We start from the raw sequence: 15,341 nt of genomic DNA, 5'->3' as shown, positions 1-15,341 counted from the left end.
CATGATTTCTTCAAATCATATTTCAAACAAGAACTTCAATCAGTGTGTCTTCAGCCAGAGTATTTATGAAATCTTGTTATACATTAATAAATAAAGCTTACTTCCAATCATCAACTTTCAAATTAAAGAAATAACTGTCTACAGCAATGAACATTACTTTGTAGTTAACAGAAAAAAATATTTAATGGTGTTGTTGTTGTTGACAATTCACTAGTGTTTGGGATTGTATGGGATTGTTGGACTGAAAATGGTGTTGTTGTTTACAAATGAGAATTAATTCAACATGTCAATAAGTCAATCCAAGGTAATGGCTTAATAATGCAAACCAATATTGCTATCACTTTGGCTGTGGAGAGTAAATGAGCAGTCTTGGTCATAATGATCAGAAAATTGATATAATTATCATTAGTCAGAAATCAGGTTTTATTGATTAACTATGAAGGTAAAACAATAAGGAATAGTTTGTTTATTTACGCTTTACTTAACCATTAAATCAGCATTAGCTGGGAGCTAAAAATAATCGAGCATGGGCGTAACCACTAAGTATACATGTGTATGTTCGGTGCTCTTTATACAAAATGAAATATGATGTATTAGGGTAGCCATAATAATGACCTTAATTATGATTATAAAATTCTAAATGTAATTTTTTTTTTAAAAATCTCATTAATTTAGTAACATGAATACTGCCAATTCTGTGTAAAATAAATATTCATACCTCTTTGATAAAAGAGGCGATCAATCTATAAGAGTTCGTTTTTTTATAGGTTTTTTTATCAAATTAAAACAAAGAATTTGTCTATAATGACATATCACATTCCGAAATATGGAACAATAATGATCGAATTTCATATCCTACAAAGAAGCTTTATTTTTAGAACATTAACCACAAAGGTGTTAAATGCAAACAATTTTTAATGAATAAAGCAAGTTTAGATATCAGTCGAAGGCTAACAAAAGTGGGCAAAGGGCAAACACTTGGGCCAAGTGTAATTGTCAACCACATGGCAATGACAATGAACAATCGAGGACATTTTTTCTCAACAGAATATTGAGTAAATATTTGATCGACAGTTTTGACCCAATGAACAATATACATGGGGTCAGCTACACACCTTAAAATGAGTCTAAAGTAATAAAGATCTGGCAAGTTTATAGGTCAAAGGCATAAAAATGATAACTCTAATCTATATAAATGCACTTGAACAAAAGATTTCACAATACAGTCTCTTTTCAGGACAAAATGATTGTAGAAATACATCGTATAATACTTATAATTATGTATTTATATTGTGGGAGAATTCATATTCAGATTTTTACGCATATTTTTGCATACATGTGAATGCAATGAAATACATTGTCCCATCTGCTGTGACTGTATTCAATCTTTCAAAGCCTCGTCTAACCATTTTTGTGCATGTAAACGTCTGTATTATTCAACTGCAGCTTTCAAAAAGCCTTTAAATCATCGACCCTCTCCCACTAAGAACATACAGAATGAAATGGAAAACGTTTTAAGTGACCATGAATATAAAAACATATAGAACCTTCATGCTTTTATCCAACGAGATATTCTAATCATATTTGCCATTAATGATTACGATTACACAGGATTTGGACCAATGTCTTATTAAACAGACTTTTCCCATCTGAATACAGCCGGAGATGCCTTCTGTCTATATCGAGAAATCATTTGTACTCAAAACATGTTTGAATAGATCTCAATTGTAATTGAACTTGTTGACTCAGAGACAGAGGTGAAAGAATACAACACATAGAATGACAGACATAGTGGGTGTTGGCCTTCCCAGTAAAATGGGGAGATCTCATCTTGAAAGGAATAAATTCATTTTTAAACATTAGCAAATATATGGGACTTAATCTTATGAGATAATGTCAATATATAGTGATGACGAAGTCAGAAGGCAATATATGTTTTTTTCTGATTCAAGTTCTTGAAACAAGAATGGGCGAGTGTATCTCTTCAGGATAATCTAAGAACAACTTGAATTGATAAATGATGTGCGATACTAAATGATATTCATGTCTAGTGTCTTATGCATAACTTTTACCATCATCTGATTCAAAATTTAAGAAAAATGATGGGCAATACACAATGATATTGATGTCTTCTGAGTGTCTTATGCAGAACTTATACTAGTATATGATTCAAAACTAAAGAAAAATGATGTGTAATACACAATGATATTGATGTCTTCTGAGTGTCTTATGCAGAACTTATACTAGTATATGATTCAAAACTTAAGAAAAATGATGTGTAATACACAATGATATTGATGTCTTGGTGTCTAAAGCATAACTTCTACCATCATCTGATTCAAAATTTAAGAGTTATGATGTGTAATACACATGGGTATTGAAGTCTAGCGCCTAAAGCATTACTGCTATAATCATATGGTTCAAAATCAGGGATTAATTGCAATAAACAATCAAACTATAGAAAAAAATGTGCATACTCGGCCAGATCGGCCAGAGAAAAACATGTTCAGAATGATAATTTAATTAAGCACTATGACTGCTCTGAGCCCAAAAAAACTTTGCCCAAACATGTTTTATTTGACATAATCCTCATCTTGATACAATGATGTTGAAAATTGGGAAAACAGCACTTAGATTAAGAGTACAATGCACATTTAAAAAAATGTATTTCCTTTCCCCTCCTCAAACCATTTTTTAAAAACAAACTGGACGAAAAAATCTAAACATTATTTTTCTCCGGCCTCAAACCCTCAGTTTTGCTTGGTGGGGGTCATAATGGAACAGCAAACTAGGTGCTCATTAATCCAATCTTGACCTTTGACCTACCTTTGTCAGTTCCAATAACAAGGTCAAGGTTACGGAATCCAGTTGATTTCAGGGACTGGGTCTTTTTCAACTTCTGCAGATGGATAGATTTGTAGGAATCTGTAATAGAAATTTTTCGATTTTCAATTAATATAGATAAAATATCCATGCACAATGTAGGAAAATGGGTCACATGAAGAATACATTTCAAATATATTCATTGTGGGAAAACCAGCTCAAAGCAGGGTGATTTATGGATTAATTCAGGTTAAAAAGGGCATCTCGGTACAACATTCAGAGTAATTCTAAAGTAACAATTGTGTTTGGTCCTAAACTAGGCTAGCAGGTACAATATTGATTCACACAGTCAGAGGCAAAGGATTATTTTTAAGAAAAATGCTGTAGTTGCATTAGATGACGTACTTAGAATTAATCAGGTATTACCACGCGATAATCAGCAAATGTTTTTACATTGATATACGGAATTGATCAAGTCGGCCATGAAGATTTTTTTAAACTCATCAAAAATTTGTTGCCTGACACAATGTTCTTGTATTTTAAACATGCATATGTGCTTTATATCGTATAACATTCAAACAATCATTAAAACTCTAAAACATTTTGATGAACAAGCCAGACTTTTTACACTAAGTTCTTGGCTTTAAAAAAATCAACAAGCCCAGCTATATAAAATTAAATATTTGTGAAACCCCGGAAACCAATTTATCAGAGCAGGTTTTGCAGATTTGTGCTTAAATTTTGACCTCATGTGTATGAAAAAAACTGAACTTTCAGAAAAACAGCGGAAATTTTAATACATACTTCAATCTCGAGATGACAACTTAAATGATTGCCAACTGTAAACTATTTTATTAAAAACACCTTTTAATACGCCATTTGTTGCTTTATTTCAATAAATGATCACTTTACGACACTGGCATGTTTGCTTAATGAATTGGTTCTCAAGTTCAAGTTTACGGGATAATTTCTGAAATAGCAACAAGTAATGTGATTCAAGTACTGAAATCAGCAAAATATTTGGAATGTTTTGGAAAGTATCTTAAAAGTATACTAAAACTGTTCCAAATACTCTTCAATAAATGTCAAAATGAAGGACAAACATAATAAATTGACGTCTGGTTTCTTGATTAGTAATCATATTTAAGACATCAATGGTATTTATATTAAAAACAGGTTTGTTGTTTTTCAGACTAATTTGGCCCCACTCCCAATAGCTAAAACATGTACTTTATCCCAGAAATGAAAATGAAATTCACAATTTCTGTTATGAAAAAAGTTTAATCCTTTTTTTAAAACATATAAGAAAGAATTGGTGTATACTTTAAAGACACATCTTTTTTCTCTTTTTTTAAACATTCTTGTTCATTTCTAGCGAAATTTAGAATTCCAAATTTTTGTCAGAATGACACATTTTTTCCTGATCAAAAAGACCTTTAGAAACCCCTTTCCCAAATTGGTTAAAAACAATGCTGAAGTTATCTGTGAAATAATCTGTTAGATTGCTACCATTAAAGTGGTCAAAATTAGAACAAACCGGCAAGCCCTGTAATGGAAAATGTTTTGAGGGCTTGCTTGAAATAGCCGAGATTATATTTTCATAACACATTAATGCCATGATTTAGACCTGTTGATCCAAAAGTATCATTTCCATGACTGCATTATATATTAATGTGCCATTAAAATAAACTGAAACTGTGTTAAACTTGGCACAAACAGGAAGCAGAAGTAATCATACGTAAAATTGGCCAAGTCAAACAAAACAACTTAATTAAACTTGCATTTATTCAAATTAATATTGGCTGCATATTTAGGAGCAATCCAATAAATATCTCATATCAATAATACATAATCTGTACTAATCTTTGCAAAAACATGATCATGTCAGAACGTGCATAAATTTAAAATGATCATACTCAAAAGGTTTCCTATCATACAGAACCTTAATTAATCTAAAACTAGCCACTTAAAAGATAAAACGTATCAAATTGATAATCAAAAAAAAATGAGATGATTTTAATCTGACAGAAGTTTAAAACTGCTATAATGATTGTTTGAATTTTTATTAAATTTATGGTTTGAACAGTTATTTACAATGCGAGGATAAAGATACATATTTTACAATTCATAAATGCTTCAGTTTGGTCAATATAGTCTGAATGTGGCTTGCTTTTTAAACCAAATAAAGTTGTTGTATTTACGACTTGTAAATACAGATATAAATAAAGAATATTTATAAATTCTCTTGACATCACTTGAGACATTGCTTGAATATTAATTATGAATGCTGAATGAATGCTTCAGAAACAGTACTTGAACGCCTAGCGCAAGTTGTTAACCGCAGCAACGAAGGGCTGCATTCTAAACAAGGCTAGGTTGTTAAAATATTCATGTCGATGTCAATACCAATTTACAATCCTTATAAAAGTTAATATGGCTTTCTAGATAAATTATTGTACAGGACGCTGTAGGCGTATTACTAACACGTCGTACCTTTGGGATCCATAGCTGCTAAATTACTTTCTTGCACATCAACATTTAGCACATACTCTTTTATTTGTCTAACCTACCCTATACATTTCAATTCAAGTGCAACTCAAATCACACCTTTAATAGCATGCGAGCAGAGAAACTTTTTAAAGCAAGACCACTTACTCACAGACAGATCATGAGTGTTTGTCAAACGATTACCAGATAGGTGGTGTAATAGTTGAAGTGTCGGTCTTTTATGCCAATGAGATCACAAGAGATGAAAGCTTCAAAACCGCAGTATCACTTTTTGTGGTGTCATCTTACATGTTCACGAGTACTGTTTTTCTTTAATTATTTATGAGTCTGCAATCCCAAGCATGACACAGTGTACTGACTTAGGCTTGCCTCTCCCTTCTTATTCCAATTAAGGGCATTGCCTTGATTAGTAAAATAAGTTACAGGGTTTGTAGGTGACCCATTATGGGATATACCGAACATTGAAGGAAACCATATCAGATATCAGTTTCCAATCACTTACTCTCCTGGGCAGGTTCCTCTGCAGACATGCCTGGCGCCGTTCGTCGCTTGATGTTCGGCTTCTTGTTGTAGATGTCGCCCCCATCTTCGTTCATTGACCATGTCTGCCGTGGTTTTGGTGGACCATCAGACTGAATAAATACAAACAAACCTTTAGTGTGTAACTATGATATGATCATAGTTTACACAACCTGCTCCTGTAGAGAATAAGCCTACAATTTATAGATAGGCTTTTAAGCTGATGCTGATCTACATAGTCGATAAAAATGAGAAAACAAAAATGACAAACAGTATGATTTATGTTGCATTCATAAACATCTTAAGTCATTTCATAACTTAAGTCGATTTCCTATATTGTTCATGGTAAAAATAAAATAAGAATAATACAAGTTTGTTTAACATAACACTATATGTGAATGACATAAAAATGAAGTATTTTAAATATAATTAAGTTATAATATCATATGACCAGTGAGATATTTAATCTAAGAAAATGACTTTAATTAGGAAATGATTTAAGATGTTTTATGAATACCATCTGGCCTGCGCTACAATGACATCACGGGTAAACAGTAAACATACATATATAACTTTCTCAAGCCAAAAATACACTGAAACGACTTACACATTCGACGCTAGGCTCAAGTCCCGAGAGAATTTCTCTCCAATCATGAACCTCTATAAGTCTCATCTTTGCCTAAATAAATCCACAATATCACTGAGGGTAATCATTTCATTTACCGTCTAATACTCTAACCTTACATTACGAAAAACTCGAAATCCCAAAACAAACACTTCAAAACCTTCTTTCACATGAAAACAAAAATTGTCATTCAGTAATGATATTTCATCCACTCAAATGTGTTGGAACATGAAATATTAGAAGAGGTTCGAATATATACATATGTACCCATAACATTATGTGAATATTCACTTCAGAATAACTTAAAATGCAGATCTCCTAATCTCTTCAAAGGAAGTTTGGATAAATATAATGTTTTCCTATTACCGATGAATACCCAATATTATACTGGAGTATAAACTGACAATAAAACGAAATGAAAGTTTTGACAGCGACATAATCAAATGTGATTAAATTTGAAGGTTTTCTTCCTCTTCTCAATACTAGTCCTATAAGCCCCTTTGGAATATCAACGAGTCCGGAGTATTGATATAAATCATACTTTTTTATATGTTTCAATCTAACTTATAATTTCAATAGCCATTGACGGCTCTTTTGTGGCAGCAAATTAAAAAGTGGAAACACAAACAGGATTTATACTTGTGCCAAAAGAAGACTGAGTTGTGCTCAGGTAGAAACCAGCACACAGACCCATTGTGACAAGCCAAGAGAAAGGGTCTTTGTGGGGCTTGAACCAGGGACTTCCTGGATGAGAGGCAGACATTTATCCGTTCGGCAACCTTCAGGCATTTTTATGTAGGACATTTAATAGGACTTTAGCAAGGTTTTAAAAAATACAGGGTGCTGCAGAAGAGGGACAGTGTGTTTAAGAGGGACAGTGTGTTTAAGAGGGACAGTGTGTTAAAGAGGGACAGTGTGTTTAAGAGGGACAGTGTGTTTAAGAGGGACAGTGTGTTTATGAGGGACAGTGTGTTTAAGAGGGACAGTGTGTTTATGGAGAAAAGAGCACATTGTATCAGACTGTGAAAACTTGAAAATTATGAATTAAACAGAAAATATAAGCAATTGTGTTTGATTGAAGTAATATTAGGTTTCAAATGGCAAATATGTTAAATTTGCATATTGATTTTTATAATCATTTAAAAAGATTTAATCAAAAATAAAGATATATTTGACAGTCTTTCATTCTATGAAGACGGCCAAGACCCAGGCTTGTCTTCATAAGGCAGAAGGGTGCTACCAAAAAATGACATGGCTGAGCACCATTGCATAACTTGAGCTTAAACCCTATAATTTAAGGCCACACATTTTGTTATCTTGGACGTTTGGATGAAAGAATAAATTACTTTTGACTAATTCAATATCTTACATGCAGTGGTCGAAATTAGCACAAGCCCGCAAGCCCTGCACTGGTAAAATGTCTTCCTTGCTCAAATTCTGAATATTATATGGCAGGGCTTGTTTAAAAATATGATTCCATGCATTAATATAAGAATTCAGGCTTGTTCATTTAAAAGTCTAATTTCGATGCCTGTACATGTACAAAACGCGGAAATAGATTGTTAAAAAAGTCTGTCAGAAATCATTTAAACTGTATGTGTTCATGTTTGTTTCATTCAAAAAACAATTTATAAGAATCATGTATGTGCTTAATGTTGATAACTTCAAAGTTCCAGCTGCGATAGGAGTGCGATAACTTTTAATTAATTGCATTTTCAAAGTTCAGCACTCCATTGTGATAGCATACAAGTATCGAAGGAAGACCAAATAGCCAAACTTACAAAAAAATTAGTTTAATCAGACATAAACATGGTATTTCAAACATTTCAGTTCTTTAAAGAAAAAACGTTTAAAGAATTAATAAGTTTGTATTTACAACAATTTCTTGCTTGACTTTATTTTATGGGTGAAGTATATACTGCAAAACCCTTCCAAAATGAAAATTTCCTGGGTGCTATTCAATTTTTGCCTTTATATAAATATGACTTAAAATACGCATTGGGGCAAAATTACTCCAATTACAGGCTTGGATTTAGCCCATTGGGTATTTGCTTTAATATGCGAATGTAAATGTTGTCATATAAACGCGGTATTAGTGTTATACTTTCTAGGTTTTTGGCTACACTCATATTTATGAGAAATAAATTTTAGAAATAGGTAAGTATCAAGTTGAAAACAGAGTTGAGGAAATATTAGTCATTGATGTTGCATACAGATTTAAGGTTGATGAAAATACACCTTCGATGATCCTTCATTTAGAAGTGGTTAAGCATACCATATTCTTAAAACTCAAAATTGAACTAATGAGTAATGAAAGATTGATGCACTTGATACGAACCCTGAGGGTTCTGCATGACTGACAACTTCTTTGTTAGCATCCACTGTATGTTCCTCTTTCTGGACTTTAGACTTTAAAATTAAGGATTGAATGTACTTGAAAACATCACTATTTATACTAACGAGCCGTAAAAGATATTGGTACCAAAACAAGTACAGTTTAAATTGTATGCGTTGTAAATTGGTAGAAATGCTTAATTGATATTCATAAAAAAAGGTTTGTGTTTAAGAAAATCATGACTGTATTTGCATGCAGTTCATGACCTGTAATCAACTGTTAAGTGCAATGACAACATGTTCATATATAAATGATTGATTGGTATCAAATTTTCTAACCAGTCAAAGGCATTAACCAGGAGCCCATCATATGAAAAATCTTAATTATGGTTTCATAAGATCAATTTTTGTTTATATTGAATATTAGTGACCATTTCACTTATAAACAAAGCTGAGGTACTTTGTTTCCATCTCTGTGCATTCCAACAGATTTTAGAGTTATGAAGTTATCACTAAGAATCACATTTTGCTGGTCATACTCTTACTTTTATCAAGCTGCTACTTCATCATTTGTTCAAGAAGTATGACTTGATGGGGGAAAAGGCCATCAACAGGCATTATACCTAACAATCTGACATAAAAGATGTAACAGATTTCCTTTCCATAAATACACACATGTAGTGCAGCAATGCATGAATCACAAGACGTCTAAAGAAAGTACATTGATTCATTATTTTTTGTACGCTAACAGTGTGAGGGCCGCAACTAGAGCAAATTTGATGGGCAGGCCAGGCCGTATAGGAAGTCCGGTGCTCCCCTAAAAAAATTGCATTTCTTAATATATGCCAAAAAGAGCATATTCCAGCATATCTATACTATAAAAAGCAGATTTTCTGAAATATCTGCTGGCCCTGGCCTACAGTGCCTATGATGAGTAACGCCAGTGGCTATGGAAGAAGCTTACGAACATTCTAATCAGCAGACAAATACAACTTTTACAAATGCTAGGAACGTTAGAAAAGATTTGTCAAGGAATAAGAACACTTTCACATTTGGCAGTCTTTCAATTTTTTACCTCTCAAAATATTATTTATCTTGCCTTTATTTACTAATAGCACAACCAGTACTAAGTCCACATTTCTATTTGTATGTGATCATGTCAGTGTGATCGTTCGAATAAATCTTCACCTCAGGATGAAGGCGTAGGAATAGTTAAGGTCATTATACCCAAAGCAATAAAAAATCTTTTGATATATTCTCCAAGAAAATGATATAAATATTCATAAATTGCTTATCCGAGAGTTTAATGTAGTATTAAACCAACATTGGTCAATATATACTATCATTTCAAAGATAATGCCTTTAATGACGTTCAAATTCTGTAAAATATTGATGTGTTATTTAAATGCATTTCTATATCTACAGGACTGAACCTACATATCCTTTTAATAAGCAAAGTCTACTGCAATAGAGTCTTTTGTGTCTCGCTAAACATTCTGACAATTTGCCAAATCTCCGTCAACAATTTGAACAATTCTGTTATGTGTATTGGAAAATAGTTTGGTCACAATATAGTAGACCCGCTACGCTTTTATTCACAAGAATGGCTCTTTAGTTTAGAATTTTTAGATCTATAATATGTATTAAAAAGTTGAAGCATACTATTCTTACTTAACCTTGCATACACAACCTACCCTAGATCTTTATTGGCAAAACATGAATCATTCAATAGGGCGAAAGATTAAACAAACTAAATCTGTCAATTTTAAGATGGCAGTAAAGTAATTACATGTTTCTATGCCGTTCACAAACAACGTAATAAAACTCAGTTCCTTTCATGAGGGCCTGAAAGTGAATTTTCTTTTCTCTACCTCATGTCTATTGACAGAATTTAAATAAAAGAAGATTAGCCAGTGTCTGGCCAGTATGGTTCAATTAAATTTCCTTCTGATAGATGGATTTCCAACAAATGTTTTGACATGCCATAACATTTCAGCCCTTAAATGTGTCTTGACAGTCATTATTTTTCTTTCTGTTCATAGTTCTTTTTCATAATTAAACCTTTCTTGATACAAAATAATCATAAGAATCATATTGTGCTAGTTGGTTATAATAAATTAATTAGGCAAAGCATGAAAACAATGAGATTATTTGAAACCATCGTTGTTTTTATATCTTTCTTCACAATTCTTACAATGCACATTATATAAATACATCAATATTTTAGTCACAAATTTTTAGCACAAGACATATATAATTCCTATTATTATAAAAGTAACATATACATGTATCTAAAATTCTCTCAGCCTTAGATGGATGAAACTCCTTCTTTAAAATATGGAGAAACATTGCATAAATTCTCTCAGCATAAGAGAGATGTAATTTCTTCCATTTTTATACAAAGTAACCATGTATGAAATCTTTGGCTTGAAACGTGAACAAATGAAAAAGTAACAGTAAGTTAAGGTAGATCAGTGCCTTGCTAATGAATGTACCTAAACTGCTAAAATGACAAACCTCTATTTATAACAGCCAGAATCTTGAAATTACAAAAGTTTATGATGAGTCCAAACTTACGGCAACAATTCACAAAGATATTGTTTGGCACTATGCGCTCAACCTTTTGAAAGGTGGCTAGGTAGGTTGTCTTTTTAGTGATGTTAATTTTACTTCCATAATGAACACAATATAAAACTGACTACCAGAGATGCTTGTGAATTGGTCAGGAAAAGTCAAACAAACTATTTATTAATACTGGTCTAGTCCATTTGTTCTTTCTCAATTAAATAAAGACAATTACCTGTCCATTTGTCTCTCCTTCCCATGGTAGCTTTTTTCTGCCTTTCCCTGCACTGACAAAGGGTCGACTCTGACCATTCTGATCTGTGTTAATTGCCGTAGGTGTCGGACAAGACGATGATGCCACTGACTCAAGTTCCATAGTGTCTGAACGAGAAAGTCCCCTCACACTAGATGACCCACCCATGATCCATTCCATGTCAGCACCCTGTGTTTGAAAACTTGCTGCACTTCTGGTTGAAGCGGAAGACGGAACTGGTGTCGCGTACTCAACAAGACCTTCACTGTTTAGTTTAGGAAGTTGCCTCCTTGCCAAACGGGCTTGCACTGCGCCCATGACGCCTTCCCCATCTGAACTCAGTTCGACCTGATCTACTGCTTGAACCAAAGGCTGGAGCCGGCCAGGACCCATGGTTTGAGCTATCACTGAAAGGCATTCTAGTGCACCTTGTCGCACTTGACGTTTTACATCAGTCAATGTTGGTGCCACCATACGACAAACAGCGGCGAGATCAAATGCATAACTTGGGAAGGTTAACATCGCAGCAATTATGATGTTTAGTGTTTCTTGTCTCACTTTAGAGTTTTTATGCTGAAGGTTTTCACATATCACAGAAAGCACAGGTTTCGCAGTGTAACTTTGCATCATCTTCATGGCAACTTTCATTACCGCCTGCCTCACAACAATTTTATTATCACCCATTCGTTTTGCAAGTGTAGTGGATAATGGCTTCAAAAACTGTTTCACATTCTTTCCTAACTTTTCAACAAGAATACGAAGAATTTCTAATGTCACTGTGGTTATTTTAAAATTTGAATCATCTAACAAGTTATTTAAGAAACTTATGAATGAAATCATGTGTGGCATCAAGTTACTCTGAACATCGTCTTCATTCAACTCATACATGATGCTTCGCAACTCTTCAACTCCTTTCGCTCGGAGTTTAAAATTTTCTTGATCGTTTATTTGGTTCATAACATGACTAGGAATAATGCCAAACTCATATGAATCCACATACTGAGCTTGATATATTGGCTGAATCTGTTGATTTCCCGATCCATTAGATTTTGCCTTTGAAAAGGGTGCATTCCTTGGGGTAGTGTGTGCACTTGTATCTGGCATATTGTCACTTTCACTCTGTCCCATTAATTGGTAATAGTACCGCCGCAAAGGAGCAGACAGCTTGTGTAGATATGTTGTGAATTCTCTCTCACCAACAAGAGTTCTTATTTTCTCTAATGTTGTCAATGAGCAGTCCCGTAAGTTATCATCCACTGAAGCGTCAAGTAATTTCTTTGCCAGCGATTGTGTAATTTCAAAGAAATTTTCACGTGCAAACTCAGGAGTAAAAAGCATTGGCAGAGCAACTATTGACTCTTTCCTTACCCTTGGGTCTTCATTTTCAAGTCCATAGTGAACAATAGCTCTCAGTAATGAGGGTACATGATTGGTACACTTCATGTACACATGCAATGTCTGAATGACAGCCCTTCGCACAGTAATCTTGCTCTCGCCAATGTTTGGAATCAGCTTCCCCATGACCTCTGACATGCACGAATCGAGACCATCCCCAAACTGGGGAATAACTTCGTTTATCAGTTGAATGCATTTTAAACGCACGTCCCAGTTGGAATCTGTTAATGCTAAACCAAGGCCACGAAACACAGGTTGTAGATTCAAGAATGGCAGTTTTCCTCCATTTCTTCTGACAGTAATCAGAAGCTGTTCCAAGACTTCAACTCTCTTTTGAAACCTCTGATCTTTAAGTTGATCAACGACTTCATGTTCATCCATATTCCAGCCTCCAGACTGGCGTTTGTCTAAGTAACCAGCATCGTTAAAATCATGCATAGAATGTGGAAATTTGGGGACTGGAACCTTGGCTACTTTACCTGCCATTTAAGTTTTACACAAACAAGTCAATCTGTCAAAAAAAAGAAATAAAAATACTCCGTTCCAATGCCATGTGGCGCTAGCCAGTTATCGGCATATCATCACTTATATCTCTATGTATCACTTGCTGTCATGATTGGTACTTGTTTTGATCACAACGATCTCTTTTGCCAGTTTTTTTCCAAGGACAGAAAAAATGGCGACTTCTCCCCAACAACAGATTGTATTGATCACGTGACTTCGGTAGATGCCGATTGGTCGCATAAACTTTACCCATCCAGCTTGAGCGAAAATAATACTCCTCTAATGCATTGGGGGAGACAACACTTCAAACTGTGAAATATAAATCACATGGTTTATCGCGCATCGTTGATTGTTTCACGTTTTGACATTTCGTTTGTTGGCACTATAGGCCCGGGTCTGCACATGTTTTCTTTTAAATTGTTAGCATGTCTTTAAAGCTGAATGGGTAGGAGGTAATGCTTCTGATTAGAATATTAGCCAGTCTATCATTAACAGTATTTTATTTTATTTAAAAAGAAAAGGCACATTTGTAGAAGCGCACCCAGCATTAAAACACCGCAATAGCCCTTAGTAGACCATGCATGAAGTATTGTCTACCTACGCCCCTGATAAATAAAAACGAAAATAATGATGTGATTGCATGGTCGTGCGTTATGCAAATAAGTTTAGCTCACATGACGTCACTGGATAGAGTTTGGAACGTCATCAAATAAATGACGTCAGATGATGTACACAATAGTATTCAATTGAAATGTACGACATGCATGTATATTCATGAATAGAAACACGCCGTTAAAAACACACATTAGCTTTTAAATGTCATGTAAGACCACAAACGATTGAAAGTATGATGTAGATACCAACAGTTGCCCCTGGCTTACTTGAATTAGCTAGATACCTGATATTTTAAAATAGAATCTAAAAGCTAAACATTCACTATGGTTATACAAATGACCAAATAATTATATAACCTTAGTGGATTTTAAGCTTTGATAATATATTAAATGCCGTCGATATGTCATGATCGATAGTTGTATTATGCCCCGTGACTTGATAAGTTTTTGTTGTTGTTGTTTTCCGGGCCAAGACTGATTTTAGCCCGCTGAGCCCATAGGCAACTACTTACAGTAAGCCAGGGGCAGCTGTTGGGAACTACATAATACCTTCAAGTGCCTGTGGTCTTACATGGCATTTAAAAGTTAATGTTGGTAAAGCAAAGAATGAAGAAACAGATTCCGGGGCATCAGATGACGAAATAAAATAAAATAAAATAAATGACGTCTTATGATGTACACAAACGTATTCAATTAAAATGTACGACTTATGAATAGAAAAGCTCCGTTAAAAAACACATTAACTTTTAAATGCCATGTAAGACCACAGACTCTTGAAAGTATTATGTAGATTTCAACAGCTGTCCCTAGCTCGGGCTTACCTGAAATAGTTACCTGATATTTCAAAATACAATCAAAGCTAAACATTCACTATGGTTATATAAATGACCATTATATAACCTTACTGCAGTAGTGAATTTTCAGCTTTGATAATATATTAAATGCCGTCGCATGATTAATAGCTGTATTATGCCCCGTGAGGTGAGAATTAATTTGTGTGTGTTTCTGAATCAAGACTGATTTTCGCCCGCTGAGACTATAGGCAACAACTTAAAGTAAGCCAGGGGCAGCTCTTGGGATCTACATCATCCTTTCCTGTGGTCTTACATGGCATTTATTTTAGAGGTTAATGTTGGTAAAACAAAGAATGAAAAATTACACATTCCGCACTGATCCATTAACACAGGCTTACACATGCTGT

The 15,341-nt window shown here is 34.0% G+C and overlaps 1 protein-coding gene across 8 annotated transcripts in view; it reads right to left on the bottom strand.

The window, feature by feature from the left end:
* LOC128208035 (TOG array regulator of axonemal microtubules protein 1-like) overlaps positions 1–13,707 on the bottom strand; it is a 53,630-nt gene extending 39,923 nt beyond the window's left edge. For 7 of the 8 annotated variants that reach the window (XM_052911321.1, XM_052911322.1, XM_052911328.1 and 4 more), the window contains exons 1-3: positions 11,610–13,707; positions 5,834–5,963; positions 2,827–2,925 (exon numbers count right to left, since the gene is read on the bottom strand). In XM_052911321.1, coding sequence (XP_052767281.1) covers positions 2,827–2,925; positions 5,834–5,963; positions 11,610–13,508 — 2,128 coding nt within the window. In that variant the 5' untranslated portion in view covers positions 13,509–13,707. Of the gene's footprint in view, positions 1–2,826; positions 2,926–5,833; positions 5,964–6,457; positions 6,708–11,609 lie in introns of those variants that run through there. The other variant, XM_052911329.1, reaches the window with a different exon arrangement.
* Between the last annotated feature and the right edge of the window lie 1,634 nt (positions 13,708–15,341).

Source organism: Mya arenaria, chromosome 11, assembly GCF_026914265.1.
Source record: "Mya arenaria isolate MELC-2E11 chromosome 11, ASM2691426v1".
NCBI lineage: Eukaryota > Metazoa > Mollusca > Bivalvia > Myida > Myidae > Mya > Mya arenaria.
The sequence above is the reverse complement of the archived record's forward strand: the minus strand, read 5'-3'. Positions and strand labels throughout refer to the sequence as shown.